The sequence below is a fragment of the Leucoraja erinacea genome, chromosome 34, assembly GCF_028641065.1.
Source record: "Leucoraja erinacea ecotype New England chromosome 34, Leri_hhj_1, whole genome shotgun sequence".
Taxonomy (NCBI): domain Eukaryota; kingdom Metazoa; phylum Chordata; class Chondrichthyes; order Rajiformes; family Rajidae; genus Leucoraja; species Leucoraja erinaceus.
Window position 1 is genome coordinate 17,301,771 of NC_073410.1, and position 24,339 is coordinate 17,326,109.

General features: G+C 51.4%; 1 protein-coding gene across 1 annotated transcript in view; it reads left to right on the top strand.

The window, feature by feature from the left end:
• The first annotated feature begins 1,451 nt into the window (after positions 1-1,451).
• Positions 1,452-24,339, top strand: part of LOC129712845 (tolloid-like protein 2) — a 56,750-nt gene continuing 33,862 nt past the window's right edge. The window contains 7 exon segments of the mRNA XM_055661565.1: positions 1,452-1,571; positions 13,539-13,649; positions 14,496-14,633; positions 16,395-16,512; positions 19,983-20,161; positions 21,262-21,367; positions 24,104-24,228. Coding sequence (XP_055517540.1) covers positions 1,454-1,571; positions 13,539-13,649; positions 14,496-14,633; positions 16,395-16,512; positions 19,983-20,161; positions 21,262-21,367; positions 24,104-24,228 — 895 coding nt within the window. The 5' untranslated portion in view covers positions 1,452-1,453.

Sequence of the window (24,339 nt, forward strand, 5' to 3'; positions counted from 1 at the left end):
AGGGCCTGCTTAAACATATAACTTCGAAATTCATCCTGAGCATTATTGTGTAATGTTTTAAACATAATATTGTTTCCCGCTTTTTGAGATGAAATTAAATAAATCTGATACATTATGTATTTTGAAAAGCCGATTGTTGACGACCTTGAAGCATCTGTGTTTGCGAATTTTTCATTGGTTGCCCAGTTTATTCCTTTCCCTTTCAGATGGAGTCAAAGAGTGATACAGCGTGGACAGGGGCCCTTCGGCCCAGCTTGCCCATACCGGCCAACAATGTCCCACCTGCCCGCGTTTGGCCCATATCTCTCCAAACCTGTCCTATCCCATCCACCTGTTTTAGTAAATTAGTGTAATGTTCCCCTCTTTCTCGCCGCCACTCCATCAGGCTGAAGGGTCGCCGATACATTCCCTGCTCCGCCTCTCACTACTGTACTTCATCCAAACGCTCATCTTCAATGTGGAAGGTTGCACCCCTGCAACGGACTGTTCCAGCTGCTGTGGTCAGGCAAACGCCTCCGTTGCCATGCGGTGAGAACGGAGAGGTTGAGAAGGAGTTTCTTCCCAGAGGCCATTCGGACTGTAAACGCCCATCTCACCAGGGACTAACTCTACTGAACGTTTTTCCTTCCATTATTTATTATGTAAAATAATATGTGTGTTATGATTGTGTTTATAATTTGTTTGGTTGTTTTGTTGTTTGTCTTTTGCACAAAAGTCCGCGAGCATTGACACTTTCATTTCACTGCACATCTCGTATGTGTATGTGACAAATAAACTTGACTTGACTTGACTTGCGCGTAAATCCCCGCCCGGCGCGGGTTGTTCGTGAAAATGTGGTTCCTCGTGGTTTTGCGCGTGGAACTTTGTTTGAGATTGTCTCACTTGTGAGTCCTGTCCCACCCCGGGGCTTGGCTCTGCGTCTGCGGTTACCCTGAATGTCCTGGCTTGGCCCGGGTCTGCTGCCCTCCTACACTGGCCCGGCCCATCCCAATCCCGGGCGGAGCCGTGCCGGGTCCCCTGTCCTCAATACACTGAGCCGCGCTGTTGTGCCGGCTCACCTTGCCACGCCGATCCATCCCATCCCAGACCGTGTCCTGTCCTGCTCTCGCTACACTGACCCGGGCCGTGCTGGGTCTCGCTGAATGTCCCGGCTGGGCCCAGGTCCCCGCCCTGGCTACACTCATTGGCCCATGCCGGGCCGTGCCGGGCCGGGCCGAGCGGCGCTGCCTCCTATCCCAGGACACGGTGCGGGCGATGGGCGGAGTCGCCGCTCAGTGGCGGCCCGTGAACTGACCGGGACAGTCGGGCAGCAGAGAGCTCCGTGTCCGCCCTCCCTCCCTCCCGCTCTCCGGCCCGTCTACCGGACACCCGCACCGTTACCACAGGCTCCGCTCTATACCAGGACCCTCACCCACCTCTCCCGGGGTAGGGAATCTCCTCTCCCCGCCCCGCGATGACCCTCCGCCGCCTCCTCGTGTCCCACCTGCTGCTGGAGCTGTGCGGCCGCTCGCTGCCCGTCGCCCCGGGGCCCGGCTCCGAAACCAGCCGCTACCTGGACCCCTGCAAGGCGGGTGAGTGCGGGGGAGAGGGTCCGGTGAAGTGTTTGTCCGGAATGTCCGTTAGCGGGGTGTCCGGAGCGTGTGCAGGGGATCCAGCGGCCAGAGGAGCGGGGGGTGGGTCGGGGAGGGGGCAGTGATCGGGGGGGATGTTGCCGTGGGGCTCCGGGCGCCGGCACCGGTCAGTCACGGCCCGCTCCCTCTGTCCGGCCGAACATCCCTGGACCGCCGGCGCCCGGCGCCAGCTCCGGACAGTGAACCGGCGCCGCCCGGTGCTCACCCCGCACCGCTCAGGGGTGTGTGTAACATCACACTCTCCCAAGTATCAGAGCTGTCTAGTTTATTTAGCTTACGTTATTCAGGTTTATTCAAACAAAGATCACCAGTTGCTGCCTGGTTTTGCCGGTAACTGGGAGAGGTTGGGATCGTTTACGGTGGCGCAGCGGTAAAGTTGCAAAATGCAGCGCCAGAGACCCGGGTTCGATCCCGACTACAGGTGCTATCTGTATGGAGTTTGTACGTTCTCCCCGTGATCTGCATGGGTTTTCTCCGAGAGCTTCGGGTTCCTCCCACACTTGTAGGTAATGGCTTGATTGAAAAATGTAAAATTGTCCAAGTTGGCGATATGTAGAGTACTGCCCTGCCGACTACAACATTCAGAAGGTTTAGTTTAGAGATACAGCGCAGAAAAGTCCGCGCCGACCAGCCATCTCTGCACACTAACACCATCCATCCTACATACACACGAGGGACAGTTTACAATTCTACCGAAGCCAAGATTCTACCGAAGATTCTACCTACAAACCGGATCACCCGGAGAAAACCCCGCACGGTATCGGGGAGAAACTCCGTACAGACAGCACCCGTGGTCAGGATCGAACCGTGCGTGGTCAGGATCTCTGGCGCTGTTAGGCAGCAACTCCACCGCGGCGCCAGCGTGCTGATAGACTTGTCTCTTTAAAGTAGGAGGTTGCGGGGTGGTGACCGTACTGAGGTGTACAAGACCATGGGGGGGGGGGGATTTCTGTTATTTAGTCCATATCTGTTATTTAGTGAACTGTTTTGTGTTTTATTATTATTATTATTATTATTATTATTATTATTATTATTATTATTATTATTATTATTATTATTATTATCTATTTACAAACCTGATTTGCAGCTGCTGCAGATTCAGTTACCAGACACCTAACGATAAAACACTCTTGACCCTTGGAGAGTTTAGCATCTTCTTTGGAAGATGGGAAGGGGAGGGGAAGGAGGGAGAAATCAAGGACTACCTGAAATTGGAGGTCAATGTTCATACCGCTGGGGTGTAAACTACCCAAGCGGAATATGAGATGCTGCTCCTCCAATTTGCGGTGGGACTCACTCTGGCCATGGAGGAGGCCCAGGACAGAAAGGTCGGATTCGGAATGGGAGGGGGAGTTGAAGTGCTGAGCCACTGGGAGATTGGGTTGGTTAGTGCAAACTGAGCGGAGGTGTTGTGCGAAGCGATCGCCAAGCCTGTGCTTGGTCTCACCGATGTAGAACAGTTGACACCTAGAGTGGCGTATGCAATAGATAAGGTTGGAGGAACCTCACCTGGAAAGACGGCTTGGGTCCTTGGATGGAGTCGAGGGGGGGAGGTAAAGAGACAAGTGTATCATTTCCTGCGGTTTTTCAAGGGAAAGAGCCAGGGGAAGGGAGGGGTTGGTCTGGGTGGGAAGGGATGAATTGATCAGGGAGTTACGGAGGGAATGGTCTATTCAGAAAGGGGAGGAGATGGGAAGATGTGGCCAGTGGTGGGATCCCTTTAGAGGTGGCGAAAATGTCAGAGGATTATATGTTGTATGCGACGGCTGGCAATAATAATAATAATAATAATAAATTTTATTTGTGGGCGCCTTTCAAAAGTCTCAAGGACACCTTACAAAATTTAACAAACATAATTGGAGTAAAATAAATAATAAAGACATCACCAATACACAAATTAAAGACAGAATTCGATCCAAAGACAAAAAAAATCAAAAACACAATGTGAAGAGAGAGCAGCGACAGCTAAACTGCGCCAGCGTCCACTCTCCCTTCCGACAGCCATCTTGGACACAAACTAAAATAATCACTTACACACAAAAATCATCCCCCCACAATGGTTACCACTGTGGATGAAGGCACAATGTCCAGTCCCCATCCCCAGTTCTCCCAAAGTCAGGCCTATTGAGGTAGGGCGGAAGGTGAGGACAAGGGCCTTGTTACGAGTGGGGGGGTGGGGGGGGGGGGGGGGGGGGGGGGATGGGGAGTGAGAGCGGAGCTATGGGATATAGATGAGACCCTGGTGAGAACCTTATCTATAGTAGAAGAGGGGAACCCCCATTCCCTAACGAATAAGGACATCTCTGATGCCCTGGTTTGGAACACCTCATCCTGGGTCCAGATGTGGCTTAGACGGAGGAATTGGGAGTAGGTGATATAGTCCTTACAGGAAGCAGAGTGGGAAGTAGTGTAGTCCAGATAGCCATGGGAGTCAGTGGGATTGTAGCAGATGACGGTCAGTCGTCTGTTACCTGCGATGGAGATGGTGAGGTTTAGAAATTTGGGTGCCGGATGGAAGTTAGTGGTGAAATGAATAAAGTCAATGAGATCTGCATGGGTGCAGGAGGTAGCACCAATGCAGTCGTCAATGTAGCGGAGGTAGAGTTCGGGGATAGGGCCACGGTACACTTTGAACAAGGATTTTTCGTAATTCGTAATTTTACAGAGACTTGGACAGACAGACTAGATATATACAGCACAGAAACAAACCCTTTGGCCCATTGAGTCCGTGCTGACCAGTGATAGTATGGTAGCACTATCCTACATACCAGACACATTTTACAATTTACAGAAGCCAATTAACCAATAAATCTTGCATGTCTTTGGAGTGCGGACGGAGACCAGAGCACCCGGAGAAAACCCACGTAGGTCACATGGAGAACATACAAACTCTGTACAATTAACATCCGTAGCCAGGATTGAACCCGGGTCTCTGGGCTGTAAAGCAGCAGCAATACCACTGTGCCACCCTAATATGTATGGATAGGAAGGGTTTAGCGGGCAATGGGCCAAATGCAGGCAAATGGGACTAGACCAGTATGCCAACGGCTGGAATACTGAGATGGGCCGAAGGGCCTGTTTCCAACTCCATGAAGTGAAACCTGGCAGGTGATGGAAGTGTCAGCGGGGGAACACTTTGGGGATAGTGACAATAATTCAGTAAGTTTCAAGCAAGCTAGTTATGGTAAGAGGATGAAGTTGGTCCTCAAAAAGAAGGCTGATCAGTGGACCTGGTGAACGTACACTGGAGCAGACACATGAGGCTAAAATAACAGTGGAAATAAAAGTTAGTAAGAGTTCAGATCCTGCATGAGGGTGAAAGGCAAAGTGTATAGAAGAGAAACATAAGAAAAATTATCCGGGCAGAATGGAGACTTGAAATGTCAACAGTAAAGTAAGATTAAAGAGACATGTTATGGCTATATCAGGTCCAAGAGGCTAGCCAGGGGAAGGGAGTGGTGTCCAAAGGTGTTAGTCTACGTGTGGAGACAGGGGATGTGGGTGAGGTGCTATAGAATACCTCGTTTGTATACAACAAGCAGAAGGGGCACATGGTAGAGTTGGTACGATCCTGACTGCTGTCTGTGCGGAGTTTGTACGTTCTCTCTGTGACCGCGTGGGTTTTCTCCGGATTCCTCCCACAATCCTGTTCAGGGTAGGGAACGTGGAGAATGTGTGTTAGGTTGGTGTGAAGAAGGAAGTGTTACATGTTGTGGGATGTGTACACATTGATAAATCGCTACGTTTGAATGAGGATCCGCCTCTGGTTGCTATTGGGGCCCTCGCGGATTGATTAGCATTTTCTTTGGCCACAGGTGAGGTAGCAGAAGACTGGAGAATAGTTAATGTTGTTCCTTTATTGCAGAAGAGCAGCAGGGTCTGCACAGTGGTAGAGTTGGCGCCTCACAGCGTCTGAGACCCGGGTTCGATCCTGACTACGGGTGCTGTCTGTACGCATTTTGTACGTTCTCCCCGTGACCTGCGTGAGTTTTCCCCGGTTGCTCCGGTTTCCTCCCACATTCCAAAGTCGTGCAGGTTTGTAGGTAAATTGACTTTGGTAAATTGTAAATTGTCCCTCGTGTGTGGGACAGCGCTAGTGTACGGGGATCGCTGGTCAGCACGGACTTGGTGGGCTAAAGGACCTGTTTCTGCGCAGTATTTCTAAACTAAACTAAACACAAGCCAGCCAACTACAGGCTGATGAGCCTTGCATCAAACCTGAATGGAAACCTCTGGAGACTTTGCACCCCACCCAAGGTTTCCGTGCGGTTCCCGGAGGTTGCAGGTAGGGAGACTGACAAAAACCTCCGGGAACCGCACGGAAATCTTGGGTGGGGCGCAAAGTCTCCAGAGGTTTCCCTTCAGGTTTCCTAAGTGGAACAGGGGCATTATTAGGGATTGGATTTATGCTCATTAGAGAGGCTGGGACTGAGCAGGGATAGCCAGCATGGCTATACAGTTTGAAGGAAATTGTATCTCATGAATTTGAAGACAGGTTGGTAGATGTTTAGTTTAGAGACAGGCCCTTCGGCCCACCGAGACAACACTGACCAGCGATCCGCGCATATTATTACCGCCTACCTACACACATCAGGGACAACTTACATTTATACCGAGCTAATTAACCTACAAATGTGTACGTCTTTGGAGTGTGGGAGAAAACGAGAGATCTCAAAGACAGCTCACGTGGGTCACGGGGAGAACGTACAAACTCCGTACAGACGGCACCCATAACCAGGTTCAACCGAGTCCCCGGAACTGTATTGCCCCTGTCCCACTTGGGTAACCTGAACGGAAACCTCTGGAGACTTTGCGCCCCACCCAAGGTTTCCGTGCCGTTCCCGGAGGTTGCAGGTGGTTGCGGGAGGTTGCAGGTAGTGGAAGCAGGTAGGGAGACTGACAAAAACCACTGCGCCACCGTGCCGCCCATGTTGTGTATAGGGACTTTAATAAAGTACAGTATATTTAAAGGTCCTGAATGATGACTGAAGATAAAGGCACCTGGGATCCAAAGCATCCGAGTGAATTGGATCCATAATTGTCTTGGTGACAGCAGACAGAGGGTGGGGAGGAAGGATGTTATCAGATTGAACAACATGGGACCTGTGATGCCATAAATATCATCTATAATTTTTAAACAGCCTTGATATGAATGTATGAGGTGTGATTAGTAATTGTTTTGGATAACAGGAAAGTAGATGGTGTTGTGCATAGTGATGAAGGTTGTGTAGGAAGGGCCTGCAGATGCTGGTTGTCACCTTCCCCACAGCCAACAATGAACCATTCTACATTTCCTTGATCATTGCCAGCTTTGATCTGACGTTTTCACATCTTTACCCTTCCATATCTCTAGTCTCCCTCTCCTCTGGTTCTCGGTTTGAAGAAGGGTCTCAACCCAAAACATCACCCATTCATTCCTTCCCTCCAGCTGCCTGTCCCACTGAGTTACTCCAGCATTTTGTGTCTACCTTCAGTGAGGAAGGTTGATGATGGCTAGAAGTGGCAGTTGCAGCGGTAGAGTTGCTGCCTTGCAGCGCCAGAGACCCGGGTTTGATCCTGACTATGGGTGCTCTCTGTGCGGAGTTTGTATGTTCTCCCTGTGACTATGTTAGACATAGAAACATAGAAATTAGGTGCAGGAGTAGGCCATTCGGCCCTTCGAGCCTGCACCGCCATTCGATATGATCATGGCTGATCATCCAACTCAGTATCCCATCCCTGCCTTCTCTCCAACCCCCCTGATCCCTTTAGCCACAAGGGCCACATCTAACTCTCTTAAATATACAAGATACAAGATACAAGATACATTTAATTGTCAATAATATAGCCAATGAACTGACCTCAACTACCTTCTGTGGCAGAGAATTCCACAGATTCACCACCCTCTGTGTAAAAAATGTTTTTCTCATCTCGGTCCTAAAATACTTTCCTCTTATTTTTAAACTGTGACCTCTAGTTCTGGACTTCCCCAACATCGGGAATAATCTTTCTGCATCTAGCCTGTCCAACTCCTTAAGAATTTTGTACGTTTCTATAAGATCCCCCCTCAATCTTCTGAATTCTAGCGTGTACAAGCCGAGTTTATCCAGTCTTTCTTTCTTCATATGAAAGTCCTTCCATCTCAGGAATCAGTCTGGTGAACCTTCTATGGCAAGAATGTCTTTCCTCAGATTAGGCGACAAAAACTGTACACAATACTCCAGGTGTGGTCTCACCAAGACCTTGTACAACTGCAGTAGAACCTCCCTGCTCTTATACTCAAATCCTTTTGATATGAATGCTAACATACCATTTGCTTTCTTCACTGCCTGCTGCACCTGCATTCCTACTTTCAATGACTGGTGTACCATGACACCCAGGTCTCGCTGCATCTCCCCCTTTCCTAATCGGCCACATAGAAACATAGAAAACGTAGGCCATTCGAGCCTGCACCGCCATTCAATATGATCATGGCTGATCATCCAACTCGGTATTCTGTACCTGCCTTCAGATAATAGCCTACTTTCCTGTTTTTGCCACCAAAGTGGATAACCTCACATTTATCCACATTATACTGCATCTGCCATGCATTTGCCCACTCACCCAGCCTATTCAAGTCACCTTGCAGCCTCCTAGCATCCTCCTCACAGCTAACACTGCCCCCCAGCTTCGTGTCATCCGCAAACTTGGAGATGTTGCATTTAATTCCCTCATCCAGATCATTATTATATATTGTAAATAGCTGGGGTCCCAGCAATGAGCCTTGCGGTACCCCACTAGTCACTGCCTGCCATTTGTGAAAAGGACCAGTTTACTCCTGCTCTTTGCTTCCTGTCTGCCAGCCAGTTCTCTATCCACATCAATACTGAACCCCCAATGCCATGTGCTTTAAGTTTATATACTAATCTCTTATGTGGGACCTTGTCGAAAGCCTTCTGAAAGTCCAGATATAACACATCCACTCTACTAGTTACATCATCGGTTTGTTGGTTTTGTCCGGTTGCTCCGGGTCCCTCTTACACTCCAAAGATGCACTGGTTTGTAGAATGAATGTAAAAATTCTGTAAATTTTCCCTAGTATATAGGATAATGGTACTGTCTGGGTGACCGCTGGTTGGAGTGGACTTGATGGGCTGAAGGGCCTGTTTCCACATGTATCTCTATACTAAAGATGGATTTTTATCACAATGAGTGTGAGGTGATGCATTAAGCCCACTATGGGGAGGACATATACAGTAAATGCTAAGTTCATAAGTCGTAGGAGCAGAATGGGGCCATTCGGCCCATCAAGTCTACTCTGCCATTCAATCATGGCTGATCTACCTTTCCCTCTCAACCCCATTCTCCTGCCTTCTTCCCGTAACCCTTGACACCCGTATTAATCTCCGCATGAAAAACACTCAATGAAGGCACTGAAGAATGTTGTTCAGAGGGACCTTGGCGATAGAGTCCATAGTACACAAGTGGACAGGGTGGTGAAGAAAGCAAAGAGCATGGATGCCTTTGTTGTTTGGGGTACAGAATATAAGAGATTATTGTGCGACCTTTCCCCACCCTGCCCCATGTCCCCTTGTACCCAATACATCCCCCAAGCCCTTCCCCCCCCCCCCCCTATACTCTGCTCACAACCCCCTCCCCAAAACACCCATCAACACGTCACCCCCTGATAACTGGTCTGCACAAGCTTTAAGTACTTTGTCGAGTACACCATCAGGTCCAGCGGCTTCCCTTGTGTTCACCAACTTGAGCACGCACCTCACTTGGTGTTCCTGGATAGTGTGTGAATGGGAGCTGGAGGTCGGTGACTGCATGGGGCCTCTTTGCTTCAAAGCGAGCAAAGAAACAGGTTTAGTTCCTCCGCCAGCGAGACGTTAGCAGTCACGGGTGTGTTGCCTTTGTAATTGGTGATTTGCTGTAATCCTTGCCACACCTGCCGTGGGTGAGATACATGGTCCTCCACTTTTTTCTTGTGGGCTTCCTTTGCAGCGTTGATGCCTCTCCTCAGTTCTGCTCTAGCCATGCAGAATTGGGCCCTGTCACCCGATCTAAAGGCAGAGTTGCGGGTTCTCAGGAGTGACTGGACTTCACTAGTCATCCAGGGTTTTTGGTTGGGATAAACCCCGGATGCGTTGACAGGGCCAAACGTGGGAGAGGTACTGCTCTATATACATGCTTTAAAGGGTCTGTCCCACTTACGTGTCCTTGGCATGCAAATTACGCGACCTCGTGGTCGCGTTGAGGCGCACGGGCATCGTGTGGCCGCACGGGGCCGGTCCCACTGAGAAACGCGGAGTAGACTCCCCCAGGAGTTGTGCGTGACTCCGAAATTTTTGTAATGAACGAAATCTTTACGCACCAACTGACGGCCAAAGTGGGACAGGCCCAAGACCCTGGCACGACGCAACGTCTCACCTTCAACAGCAGCAGAAGCAGGCAAACGATCGCCGAGCTCGGCCTGGGGCTCACGGCCGTTGTGGTCCGGATCCGCCCCCACTTCTACTTTCCAAGCGGGGTCAAGAAAATTGAAGATAGACACAAAATGTTGGAGTAACTCAGCGGGACCGGCAGCATCTCTGGAGAGAAGCAATGGATGACGTTTCAGGTCAAGACCCTTCTTTTCAGACTGAAGAAGAGTCTTTGCACGAAACGTCACCCATTGCTTCTCTCCAGAGATGCTGCCGGTCCCGCTGAGTTACTCCAGCATTGTGTCCATCTTCAAATTACGTCACGTGCTCCAGACGGCTGTGCGTGCGCATGTAATCGCGCCCGACCAACGCGGAACCATCGTGGTTCAACTCGACCACGAGGTCGCGTAATTTGCGTGCCAATGACACGTATGTGGGACAGGCCCTTTAGTTGCAGTAGACATGATCCAGTGTGTTTTCCCCCCTGGTGGGACACTGTACGTATTGTACGAATTTAGGTAGCACTGACTTTTAGCTTGGTTGGTTGAAATCTCCCACAACAATGTAGACTCCCTCAGGATGAGCCTGCTGTTGTTTGTTTATGGACAAGAGCTGTGCTAACGTTGGCATCTGGTGGAATATGGACAGCTGTCATCATCACTAGTGTGAGCTCTCTAGGCAATGGAAGGGTATGCAAATGACAGTCATTACTTCCAGGTGAGGAGAGCAGAGGGTGTATATGATCTTACTGTTTGAACAGTCATCTTGTACATCGATGCAAAGACCACCTCCTCTGTTCTTACCGGAGTTCTTGTCAGAGTCACCGTTTCTGTCTTGGCGATGGGTGGTAGCATCCGAGATCAGTGTTTCTGTTGTGTCTATCTTTCCCCATCTCTCCATCTTCTCCAGAGATGCTGCTTGACCTGCTGAGTTACTCCATCACTTTGTGTCCTTTCATATATTAACCAGCATCTGCAGTTATCACCTCTTCCATAGCCAACAAGGGGCCGTTGTGGGTTCATAAATTCTTAGAGCAGATTTAGGCCATTCGGCCCATCAAGTTTACTCCGCCATTCAATCATGGCTGATCTTTTTCCCTCTCAACCCATTCTCTTGCCTTCTCTTCATAACCCCTGACACACGTACATCAAAAATCTGTCAATCTCAGCCGTGGAAATATCCATAGATAGACTCCACAGCCTCCTATGGCAATAATTTCCACAGGTTCACCGCCCTCTGAGAAAATTAATTCCTCCTCATCTCCTTTCTGCCAAAGTCCCATGTCATGACTTCCTGACTCTTCCACTCAATGCCCCGACTAATGAAGGGAAGTATACTGTACGTATTATTTACCACTCTATCCATTTGTCTTGCCACTTTCTGTCTGTGTGGAGTTTGCACGTTTTCCTCCGGGTGCTCCAGTTTTTACTCCCACATCCTCTGAACTAGGGAGAGAGTCAGGTGGTTTACAGTTTTCAAGGCAGTACTGAGGGGAGGGGGTATGGGTGGGGTGTAAGACAAAAGGCAGGGTGAAGGGAAGTTGAGACAAGGAGCCGAACTACTGACCAAAGATCTTATAGCAGAGCGGGGCCTGGGGCAGCGGGGAGAAGGAGTGCGGGGCCTGGGGCAGCGGGGAGAGGGAGTGCGGGGAGGAGTGTGGGGAGAGAGAGTGCCCAAGACAATGTTTCTTATTTACAATGTTTCTTATTTAATGTCCCTTGTCTAGTCTGAAATAAAGTTCATTATTGGATTAGAAGAAATATAATTGTGTGTGTTATATACATTTATATAATGTATGTGTGTTTATAAACATTTTATTCTTTAACAAGAATCAACAGAATTATGAACTAACAGAATTATGAATCTAACCCTATAATCACGCACAAAAAGTCCCCCCCTGTCAATCACCCTGCGAGTCGGGTCGGTTCCGGTTACTACAAAATCAACTCAAACACTGCTTGTGAGCCATTTAAAAAGAAATGATTTAAAAAACATTAGAAAAGACAATTACCAGAATCAAATTTTATTCTTGACAAGAAGTTTGAACTGACAGATTTATGAATCTGACCCACACAAACTGTTGCCCCGCAACATTGATTACAGTGCGAGTCGGGTCGGGTCAGGTAGGCTCAGGTTGCTAAAATGGGCGTGGAAAATGCCCATGATCCCCCTCCATAGCGTACTACACGTCAGTCCATTGCATTTAGCAGGAGTAGCCTATCTTGCTTCGCTATAAGATCTTTGCTACTGACTGCTCATTAACAAGGTAATTTAAAGTAAACGGGGTGAGAACGGTACCTAAACGTGGTAGTGGGAAGTGAGAGATCAGTTCACCTGAAGCTGGAGAATTCAATGTTCATTCTTGACGTTGCTGAGAGACCAGATAGAAAGGAAGTGGTTTAGTCGTTGTGATACAGTGAGGAAACAGGCCCTTCAGCCCACTTGCCCCCACTGACCAACACATTCCATCTATACTAGCCCACCTGCCTGTGTCTGGCCCATGTCTGAAGAAGGGTTTCGGCCCGAAACGTTGCCTATTTCCTTCGCTCCATAGATGCTGCTGCACCCGCTGAGTTTCTCCAGCATTTTTGTGTACCTTCGATTTTCCAGCATCTGCAGTTCCTTCTTAAACACTCCTATCCATGTACCTGTCTAACCATTTCTTAACTGTTGAGATAGTCCCTGCCTCAACTATCTCCTCTGGCAGCTCGTTCCATACTCCCACCACTCAGATTTTTCACACATCTGAGGTGTGAAAAATTTACCCCTCAGATTCCTATTAAATCTTTCACCTTAAATCTATGTCCTCAGGTCCTCGATTCAGCTGCTCTGGGCAAGAGAGTCTGTGTGCTTCCCTTAATTATCCCCTCATGAACTTATATCTCTATAAGATCATTCCTCATCCTCCTGTGCTCCATGGAATAAGGTTCAGCCACCTGTTCAACCACTCGCTATAACTCAGGGCCTTGAGTTCTGGCAACATAAGATCAAGTGATAGGAGTAGAATTAGGCCATTTGGCCCATCAAATCTACTCTGCCATTCAAGGAAATTCACATTAGTCAGGAAATGGTGTTGAGTGGACTGATGGGACTGAAGGCTGATAAATCCCCAGGGCTTGATGGTCGGCATCCCAGGGTACTCAAAGAGCTGGCTCTAGAAATCGTGGATGTCGTGGCGTCTCACCCCGGTCACTCACTCATATCCGTAAACGCAGAACTGCGCGCAATACTCCAAGTGCGGCCTGGCCAAAGTCAAATGAATGGACACAAGGAACTGCAGATGCTGGATTACAAAGAAAAGTCACAATGTGATGGGATAAAATAGGTTTAGAGGGAAACGAGTCAAAAGTGGGACTAGTTTAGATGGGGCATGTTGGTCGGCATGGGCAGGTTGGGCTGAAGGGCCTGTTTCCGTGGTGTATGACCCTGACTTTATAGTTGGCCCTCACCCTCCATTGTGGTACACATTGCTGTGCAGCCCAGTGCTGGGAAAACCCACTCGTTAATACTTCTGTTTTACCAGTGGCTTTCTGGGGAGATATTGCTCTGGATGAAGAGGATCTGAAATATTTCCATAGCGATGGAAGCGCAGATTTGACGGGACAGGGAATGGACAGGAGCGGCTACACCTCGGGTAAGTTCCACTACGCTGGAGACTGTGGGGGTGGCTGGTGTGTGGGAGGGGGTGTGTGTTGGAGGGGGTGTGGGGAAGAGGGAGGGAGTGTGGTGGGGAAGGGGTGTGGGGAGAGGGGGGTGGGTGCAGGGGGGGGGGTGTGTGGGAGGGGGGGGGTGGGGGGTGTGGGGTGAACTCTGCTCACTCCACACCTTCAGCTTTCGGCCTCACGCAGCAGATCCCGGGCCCACTCCGGCTTCACTCAGAGGCTTCCGGTTCAACTCAGCAGCCGCAGAAGTAGCCCGCACACTGCACACTCTCGTGAGCCGCTGACTCTCCGCGCGCCGCTCAACACTCTGCGCCCCTTCAGCTTTTTATTCTCCTCGTCGCGTTATTGACAGCGGGTTCCGGAAGGGACAGTTTTTACGATTTTTAAACCTTCATAAATTTTGTACTATTTTACCAATTGAACCTGGGTCTCCGGTTTAGTTTAGTTTAGAGATACAGCACGGAAACAGGCCCTTCGGCCCATCGAGTCCGCACCGACCACCGATCCCCGCACACATTAACACTACCCTACACACACTAGGGACAATTTTACACATACCCCAAGCCAATTAACTTACAAACCTCTTTGGAGTGTGGGAGGAAACCGAAGATCTCGGAGAAACCCCATGAGGTCATGGGGAGAACGTACAAACTCCATACAGACAGCACCCGTAGTCAGGATCGTACCCAGGTCTCCGGCACTGCAAACGCTGTACGGCAGCGACTCTACCGCTGTGCCACCATGCCACAGAGATGGTGCAAGTGTTGTATAATGGGGATGGTGCCCACTGTAATGTCACTGCTCCCTTGTCCTTGCAGGTAGCCCCGTCATCGGGAGAGAGAAGAGTGGGCAAGCGGGAGCTTCCCGGAGCAGAGTGGAGCGAGCCGCTACCTCGAGGGCAGAACGGATCTGGCCTGAGGGAGTCATTCCCTACGTCATAGGAGCGAACTTCACTGGTCAGTGTGAGTCTGAAAGTGGGGGCAAACTTTCACTGTACATAATGTGTAGGAAGGAACTGTAGATGCATCGAAGATCGAAGATAGACATAAATCGAAGATAGACACAAAATGCTGGAGTAACTCAGCAGGATGGGCAGTATCACTGGAGACCCTCTGAGGAAGGGTCTCGACCTGAAACATCACCCATTCCTTCTCTCCGGAGATGCTGCCTGACCCGCTGAGTTTTTCGAGCATTTTGTATCTTTCTTCACTGTACATATCTGTTTTAGACTATAGAGATACAGCGTGGAAACAGGCCCTTCGGCCCACCGAGTCCATGTCGACCAGCGATCTCCCCTTCTACTTCTGCCACTGGCCAAGGTCCCAAAGACTCCTGTCCACAATTCTACAGCTCTAGAGGACTTTGGTTAGTCTGCCTTTGGAGTATTGCGTGCAGTTCTGGTCGCCCCATTAGAGGAACGATGCGGAAGCTTTGGAGAGGGTGCAGAGGAGATTTACATAAACGTTGCATGGATTGAAGCATTTCAGCTACAGGGAGAGATGAGACGGACAGATTGATTTATCTGGAACGTCAGAGGCTGAGGGAGGACTAGATAGAAGTATATAAAATTAGTAGAGGCATCGATAGAGTGGACACAGAACCTTATCCCAAGGTGGAAATGTCCAACAATAGAGGGCACAGCTACGTAAAAGGTGAGAGGGGGAATGTTTAATGGAGATGTGTGGGGCAAGGTGTTTTACACAGAGGGTGGTGGGGACCTGGAATGTGCTGCCAGGGGTGGTGGTGGAGGCCGATACAATAGTGGTGTTTAAGAGGCTTTCAGATAGGCATGATGAACAGCGATGGGCAAGTGGGCATTAGCTGGCAGAGGGATGTGAAACTACTGGGGCATGGGTGGGGAGGTTTAGATGGGATCTAAGGGGAAGGGTTTCGTTTACAGAGGTGGATGAGATGTGGAACACGCTGCCAGAGTCTGCAGCAATCACTACATTTAAGAGACACTTATGGTTATAAGAGTCATTGTACAGTCATACGGCAGGGGAGAAGGCCCTTTGGCCCATGCTGTCCATGCTGACCAAGATAGGCAAGGAATAGCAGGAGGACAAGGTGGGCAAATGATATCAGTGTGGATGGGCAAGAATATTGACATGGGCCCACTGTAGGGCCTGTTTCAGTGCTGTACCACTCACACAGTGAGTTAACCACTTGGATGTGAATGTAGAAGGTGTGTATGGAGTTTCTATATTCTCCTTGTGACCTGCGTGGGTTTTCTCCGGGTGCTTTCGTTTCCCTCCACATTCCAAAGACGTACATGTTTGTGGGTTGCAGAAACCAAGAACTGCTGGTGCTGGTTTATAACAAAGATAGACACAAAGATAGACACAAAGGGTCAGGCAGCATCTCTGGAGAAAAAGGATGTTTCGGGTTTGATGCAGGGTCCTGACCTCAAACATCACCCATCCTTTTTCTCCCCAGATGCTGCTTGAACTGCTGAGTTACTCAAGCACTTTGTGTCTATCCCAGGTGTGTAGGATAATTGACTTCTACAAACTGTCCGTAGTGAGTAGGCAGAACTAGTGTACAAGGTGATCGCTGGTCAGTGCGGACTAGGTGGGCCGAAGGGCCTGTTTCCATGCTGTATCTCTAAACAAAACTAAGACTCTAACATGGGGATGTTTGTGGGAATGATTCTTGTTGTACGTTCTGTGTGTTGTGAGTGGCCCGACTAAGCCAGCTCTTTGTTTGGGACGATGCAGGAACGCAGCGAGCCATATTTAAACAAGCCATGAGGCACTGGGAGAGGTACACCTGCATCACCTTTGTGGAGCGATTGGCCGAGGACAGCTTCATTGTCTTTACCTACCGACCGTGTGGGTGAGTGACGGGCCAGTGGGAGCGGGAACACCGTGGGATCACCCTCTATTTTGGAGGGATATGGTGCGGGGTGGGTGACGGTACTCCGTCTGACTCCATGACTCTATTTTGGAGGGATATGGGCCAAACGTGGACAGGTGGGACTAGTGTCGCTGGGACATGTTGGCCGGTCTGGGCAGGTTGGGCCAAAGGGCCTGTTTCCACACTGTATGACTCTATGACTATACTCATATTTCATATGTTGTAAGAGCAGCATTAGGCCGTTTGGCACATCGTCTACTCCGCCATTCAATCCTGGCTGATCTCATTCCCTCCCAACCCCATTCATCTGCCTTCTCCCCATAAGCCCTCACACCTGAACCAATCAAGAAAGTATCGAGCTCTGCCATAAAAATATCCATTGACTTGGCCTCCACAGCCTCTGCTCGCTGTGGGGAGGGTGGGCTGGGTACTCATGGTCTGGCCCAGAGTCGGGATGGTCACACTCTGACCAATGTTGCCTCACACAGCGATACACAGACACAGCCCTGAGAGTGAGCGTTTGACGGCACTGGGCCTGTACTCGCTGGAGTTTAGAAGGATGAGAGGGAACCTCATTGAAACTTACCGATCCGTGACAGGCCTGGACAGAGTGGGTAACATGAGGGGGAACTTCTTTACTCAGAGAGTGGCAGCTGTGTGGAATGAGCTTCCAGTGGAAGTGGTGGGGGCAGGTTCGATTTTATCATTTAAAAATAAATTGGATAGTTATATGGACGGGAAAGGAATGGAGGGTTATGGTCTGAGTGCAGGTAGATGGGACTAGGGGAGAATACGTGTTCGGCACGGACTAGAAGGGCCGAGATGGCCTGTTTCCGTGCTGTAATTGTTATATGGTTATATGGATGTGGAGAAGATGTTTCCACTAGTGGGAGAGTCTAGGGCCAGAGGGCACAGCCTCAGAATAAAAGGATGTACCTATAGAAAGGAGATCATCACTTGAACATGAGCAGTGCGACCCTCTCACTGTCTGCCCCTCTTGCCAATAACGTCATTGTGAGGGAACCTTGCCCATCCTGCCCGGGGGCACTGGTCACCCATGGTCTTACATTGAGCGTGGCACCGCGCTGGGCCCACTGTTGTATCTCCCACATGGCACCGCCCACAGTGAACCACAGGTCACGGAGGGGTCACAGATCACAGTGCCAGGGTGAGGGTCACAGGCCAGGATACTGGGGTCAGGGAGGGGTCACAGATTACAGTGCCGTGGTCAAGGAATGCTGGTGAGGGGTGGGGGGGCCACGGTGGGCAGAGGTGGGTGGGTGATGGAGGGATATTGGGAGGGCATGGGTGGGTAACGGCAGGTGGGGTGGGGTGGGGCAGGTGGGCTGGGGGTGGGGCAGGTGGGCTGGGGGGGGGGGCAGGTGGGATGGGGGGGGCAGGTGGGCAGGTGGGCTGGGGTGGGGGGGGTGGTGGCAGCTGGGGTGGGGGCAGGTGGTGGCTGGGGTGGGGGCAGGTGGGATGGGGGCAGGGTGGGGCAGGTGGGATGGGGGTGGGGCAGGGGGATGGGGCAGGTGGGCTGGGGGCAGGGGGGGCAGGGGATGGGGGTGGGGGCAGGGGGCTGGGGGGGTGGGGCAGGTGGGATGGGGTGGGGCAGGTGGGGGTGGGGTGGGGGCAGGTGGGATGGGGTGGGGCAGGGGGGGGGGGCAGGTGGGATGGGGGGGGCAGGGGTGGGGCAGGTGGGATGGGGTGGGGCAGGGGGGAGGGGTGGGGCAGGTGGGCTGGGGTGGGGGCAGGTGGGCTGGGGTGGGGGCAGGTGGGCTGGGGTGGGGGCAGGTGGGCTGGGGTGGGGCAGGTGGGCTGGTGTGTGGGCTGTGCGGGGGATTGGCAGGGTAGTGGGGGATTGCTGTCTGATGGAAGGATACTGTTTTTTCAAAGATAAATGTAATCAATTATTTACAATAATATGTAGAATACAAACACACCCACCTCCATAATACAAGTAAAACAAATATACTGACCTGAGATAACTATTTCCCCATCTTTATAAAGGATACATTCCCCCCCCCCCCGGGGATACGCACGGACGTATCCCCGGAAAAGAGGCAGCAGCCGGCTCGGGTAGAGCCCTCTCCCGCCTGGCCCTCTTCCGCCTGGCACCGTGGCTCGCGGATGGCCAGCTTGGCCAGGCCCAGGAGCAACCCAACCAGGACATCTTCAGCCCTACCCTCTCCCCTACACACAGGGTGTCCAAAGATGAAGATGGTGGGTGTGAAATGCAGCCAGAAGGCAAGGAGCAGCCCCTTTAGATATTCAAACAGTGGCTGCAGCCTCACACACTCCATGTACACGTGGTACACAGACTCTTCCAGCCCGCAACAGTGGCAGGCGGCTGGCGAGTCTGTGAACCGCGAGAGAAACAGGTTGCAGGGAACACCCCGGTGCAATACCCTCCACCCCCAGGTCCCCAATGTAGAGGGGGAGAATCCCCACCGGGGGCCCCCCCTCGCGGCCGGAAGGCTACACTGACCGCCACTTGGTGTCCGGACGGTGGACCAGGGCGAGGAAGTGCAGGGTTTGGAGGAGGAGCCCGTACAGGACACGCCTCCCTGCGTATCGGAGGGAGATGAAGGGTGTCGATGGAAAGGCAGCTGATGTTGTGTGGGACCGGCTACCGGGGTGGATTACGGTGCCTGGGTCCGATGAATACTTCCGGCTGAGCGGGGGTTTGCTCAACTACAGGTACTCCACATGTTCGAGCCCCCCCGACACCCGGTGGGGTGGGACAAGGACCGGCTGCTCTCACGCCTGCCCCGTCACCCTCCACCGGCGGAGCGGGGGGGCCCAGTCGACAGCAACCAGGTTCCAGACTCTACGAAGGTCCTGGTAGGCTGGGCATCCTCTGCATGACTGACGGACACCACCATTATCCGCATACCTCCTTGAAGGTAGCGGTCCCGTTTTGAAAAGGTGCGTCACCAGCCCGTGCCATCTGGGAGGATGCCTGGAGTACAGGGGTGGAGGCGGAGATACACCAGCTGGGTGCAAATCCACACCAGCGACTGACCCCCCACCTCGATCGGGAGACTCAGGACCGCTGCAGAGACACAGTGCTTTCCGTTGCCCCAGAAGAAGTTCACCAACTTCCTCTGGATGATCCCAGCAAAGATGGCCAAGGTGGTCAAGCAGAGCATGGATGGAGGCCACCAGTTGGTTAATGGCCAACACCCTGCCCTGGTAGGAAAGCACCTTGAGGAGACCCGACCAGCGTCCCAGCCGGGCCACGAATTTAGTTTCTAGGTCTTGCCAGTTCACTGGCCTGGTCTCTACAGTGGAACTCGGGTAGAGGAGGTGCGTGGTGACGGTGTGGGTGTGGTGGGATGTGTGGGTGGGATGTGTGGGGTGACAGAGTGTGCTGTGGGACGGGTACCTGCCCTGCCCCCTGGCTGACCCCCTCCACCTCCCCCCCCCCCCCCTCCCTCTGTACCCAGGTGCTGCTCCGTTGTGGGCCGGCGTGGGGAGGGACGACAGGCCATCTCCATCGGCAAAAACTGCGACAAGTTTGGCATCGTGGTGCACGAGCTGGGTCACGTGATCGGCTTCTGGCATGAACACACCCGGCCCGACCGGGACGGCCACGTCAGCATCATCCGGGGCAACATCCAGCCAGGTAACCCCCTGTACCGTGCACTGTGTACCGTGTAACCCACTGCCCATTGCCCCCCTCCTTGTCCCACTCCCACTCCCATGTCAGTATCATCACCCCCATTCCCCCCTATACCCCCATACTATGTACCCCTGCTCCCCAAACTCCCCACGCCCCCCACACACATCGCAGCCACCTGCTCGGTAGGACAACCCTGTCTCAGGTGTCCCATTGCCCACCCCCATTACAATGCACCCCAGAAAGAGCCAGCTCGGTGGGACAATGTCTCAGGTGATTTTACAAGACCCCAGAAAGAGAGCAAACACTTCACTGAATATTTCCCCGTTATTAAGTGTAGCAGAATGAGGGGGGACCTAATTGAAACTTACTGAAGAGTAAAAGGCCTGGGTTGAGTGGATGTGGGGAGGATGTTTCCACTAGTGGGAGAGCCTAGGACCAGGGGTCATAAGCCTCAGAATTAAAGGAGGAATTTCTTTAGTCAGGGAGTGGTGAATCGGTGACATTCATTGCCACAGGAGGCTGTGGAGGCCAAGTCAATGGATATATTTAAAGCAGAGATAGATACATTCTTGATTAGTGCGGGTGTCAGGGGTTATGGGGGGGAAGGCAGGAGAATGGGGTTGAGAGGGAAAGGTAGATCAGCCATGATTGAATGGCGGGGTAGATTTGATGGGCCGAATGGCCTAATTCTGCTCCCATCATTTGTGAACACGAACGTTACCAAGCGTGCGTGCGCGTGCAGTTCCCAGTGGCAGCTTTAATTTAGTTTAGAGAAGCAGCGTGGAAACAGGCCCTTTGGCCCACCATGTCTGCACCAACCAGCGATCCCCGCACATTAACACCATCTACACTTGGGACAATTTACAATTTTACTGAGTCAATTATCCTACAAACCATACGTCTTTGAAGAGTGGGAGGAAACCAGAGCACCCGGTGAAAACCCACGCAGGTCATGGGGAAAGCGTACAAACTCCGTACAGACAGCACCCACGGTCAGGATGGAACCCGGGTCTCTTGGCGCTGTGAGGCAGCAACTCTACCGCTGCGCCACCGAGCCACCCCTCTACCGTTCTACAGTAACGCCGTGTGTTGTTGTGTTGTAGGGCAGGAATATAACTTCCTGAAGATGGAGCCGGCAGAAGTGAACTCCCTGGGAGACATCTATGACTTTGACAGCATCATGCACTACGCCAGGAACACCTTCTCCAGGTTGGACGCCAAGGTTGCCGGGAACTCGTCTTTCACACCTTCTCTCAACTGTAACAAGGCCCTAGACGTCTCTGGAGGTCTCATCTCCCCCTCATGGTCCACTCTGTCCCAATGCCCCAGACCCAATCCCACCAGTCCCACCCACAGTTGTGGAGCTCCACACACCCCCACTGAAGTAGCCCTCACCCCTGGCTTAGTTTTAAGGCGTAGTCCAGTGGTCCGTCTGGAAGTCCTGTACCCCTCCAAACCTCCCTGAAGAAGCATGGTGGAGCAGCAGTAGAGTTGATGCCTCACAGCGCCAGAGACCCATGTTCTTTCCTGACTGTCTGTGTGGAGTCTATATTCTCCCCGTGGCCTGTGTGGGTTTTCTCCGGGTGCTCCGGTTTCCTCCCACACTCCAAAGACGGACAGGTTTGTAGGTTAATTGGCTTAATTGAATTGTAAATTGACCCTAGTGTGTACGATGGTGTTAGTGTGCGGGGATCCCAGGTTGGCGTGGACTTGATGGGCTGAAGGGCCTGTTTCCATGTTGTATCTTTGGACTAAACTGCGATGGTTCAGTTCCATAGCAACGCTGCTTGTAATTTGTTGGGTGTAGAGCGTTGCAAGGAAAACATACTCCCCGGATCGTAACTACTGAGGGAAAATACAGGGAACTATATTCTTTGGATAGACACGGGCTGATTAGGGACAGTCAGCATAATTTCGTACGTGGAAGATCGTGTCTTACGGATCTGATTAAGTTTTTTGCGGTGATCACCAGAAAGATTGACGTGGGCAAAGCCATAGACTTTATCTATATGGGCATCAGCAAGGCATTTAACAAGGTTCCACATGGTAGGCTGCTCTGGAAGGTTAGATCACATGGGATTCAAGGAGAGATAGCTGAATTGGCTCAATGGAAGGAAGCAGAGGGTGATGGTGGAAGGTTGTAGTTCAGACTGGAGACTGCCACAAGACTGGAGGATGGCTAATGTTGTGCCTCTATTTGAGAAGGGCTGCGAGGCTAGGTCTGGAAACTATAGACCAGTGAGTCTTATATCTGTGGTTGGTCTTTCCAAATTCTTATCCCTCAGAAACCTCCCACAGTCAGAACCTTTATCCAAGGTGGAATGATAAAATACTAGACAGCATAGATTTGGTCCCCCAAACACTCGATTGAATGTACAGGTTGTCCATAAGTTATGGAGGTTAGTTTAGAGATACAGCACGGAAACAGGCCCTTCGCCCAACTTGCCCATGCCGACCAATATGCCCCATCTGCACTAGTCCAAGCTCCCCACGTTGGGCCCATATCCCTCTGAACGTTTTCCTATCCGTTTACCTGTCCAAATGTTGCTAATGTACAGGGTAACCGCCGGCAGCGTGGACTAGATGGGCCAAGAGCTCTCTCTCTCTCTCTCTTCCTCCCCCACACACACTCTACAAAACATCGCAGCCCAGTGCCATCTGTGAAGCTGCTCCTCTCCAAAGTCCAAGATGATTTTCTAATTTGGGCTCCCCCCCCCCCCCCCATCAGAGGATAGAGTTTCTCCCACCTACCTGTTCAATCCCTTTCAATGTTTATAATCGACACGGTGGCGCAGCGGTAGAGCAGCTGTCTCACTGCACCAGAGACTTCGGTTCGATCCCGACCTCAGTTACTGTCTGTGTGGAGTTTGCACGTTCTCCCTGTCACCGTGTGGGTTTCCTCCAGATTCCTTCCACGTTACAAAGACGTATGGGCTGGTAGGTTAATTTGCCCTCTGTAAATTGCCCCTGGTGTGTAAGGAGTGGATGAGAAAGTGGGATAACATAGAATGTACAACATGCCCACACCGACCAACATGCCCCATCTACACCAACTCCAATGCCTGCGTTTGGCCCATATCCCTCTAAACCTGTCCTATCCATATACCTGTCTGAATGTTCCTTAAACGTTGTGCTTCAACGACCTCATCAGACAGTTCGTTCCATACACCCACCACCCTCGGGTTCCTAAATCTTTCACTCCTCACCTTAAACCAATGTCCTCTGGTCCTTGATTCTCTCTACTATGGGCAAGAAGGTGCATCTACCTGATCTATTCCTCTCATGATTTTATACACCTCTATAAGATCACCCCTCATCTTCCTGCACTCCAAGGAATAGAGAAGCAGCCAGCTCAACCTTTCCCTGTCGCTCAGACCTTCGTGTCCTGGCAACATCCTTGTAAATCTTGTACCCCCTGCAGCTTGCCAACATCTTTCTTATAGCAGGGTGGGTTAAACTGTTAATTGGTGTGTGAACTGGAATGTGCCTGGCAGTGAGCTAGTCAGGGTCGGGCCATTCACACCAAAGACATTGGTAGTCGTGGCTGAGTGGTTAAGGTGCTGGACATAAAGCCATTAGGGATTGCTGGTTTATGCTGGTTTACACTGAAGATAGACACAAAATGCTGTAGTAACAGCGGCTCAGGCAGTATCTCCAATTACACATACACGCTGGTTATTCCAGGCAGACCTGTAGGTCCCGTAGTTGTTTTAGTTTAGTATAGAGATACAACACGGAAACGGACCGAGTCCCTGCCGACCATCGATCCCCGTACACTAGCACCATCCGACACACCAGGACATCTCACTCAGTTCTCCAGCCACTTCCTTCATTAACACTTTCACCACGTCATTGATCTACAGGCTGCTATTTCCACAGCCACTGTGTGTCTCCTGGTGCTGACGTTACCGTGTTCACAGCCGGTGCCCTGCGTTCATTCCCCAGGGGCGTTTTCTTGGACACCATCCTCCCACGGAGAGATGACCAAGGCCTGCGACCAACCATTGGGCAGAGAGTGAAGCTGAGTGAAGGGGACATCAGCCAAGCCAATAAGCTGTACCGTTGCCCAGGTAACCCCCGACCCTGTATCGTTGCCCTTTAACCCCTGACCCTGTACCGTTGCCCTTTAACCCCTGACCCTGTACCATTGCCCTTTAACCCCTGACCCTTTACCGTTGCCC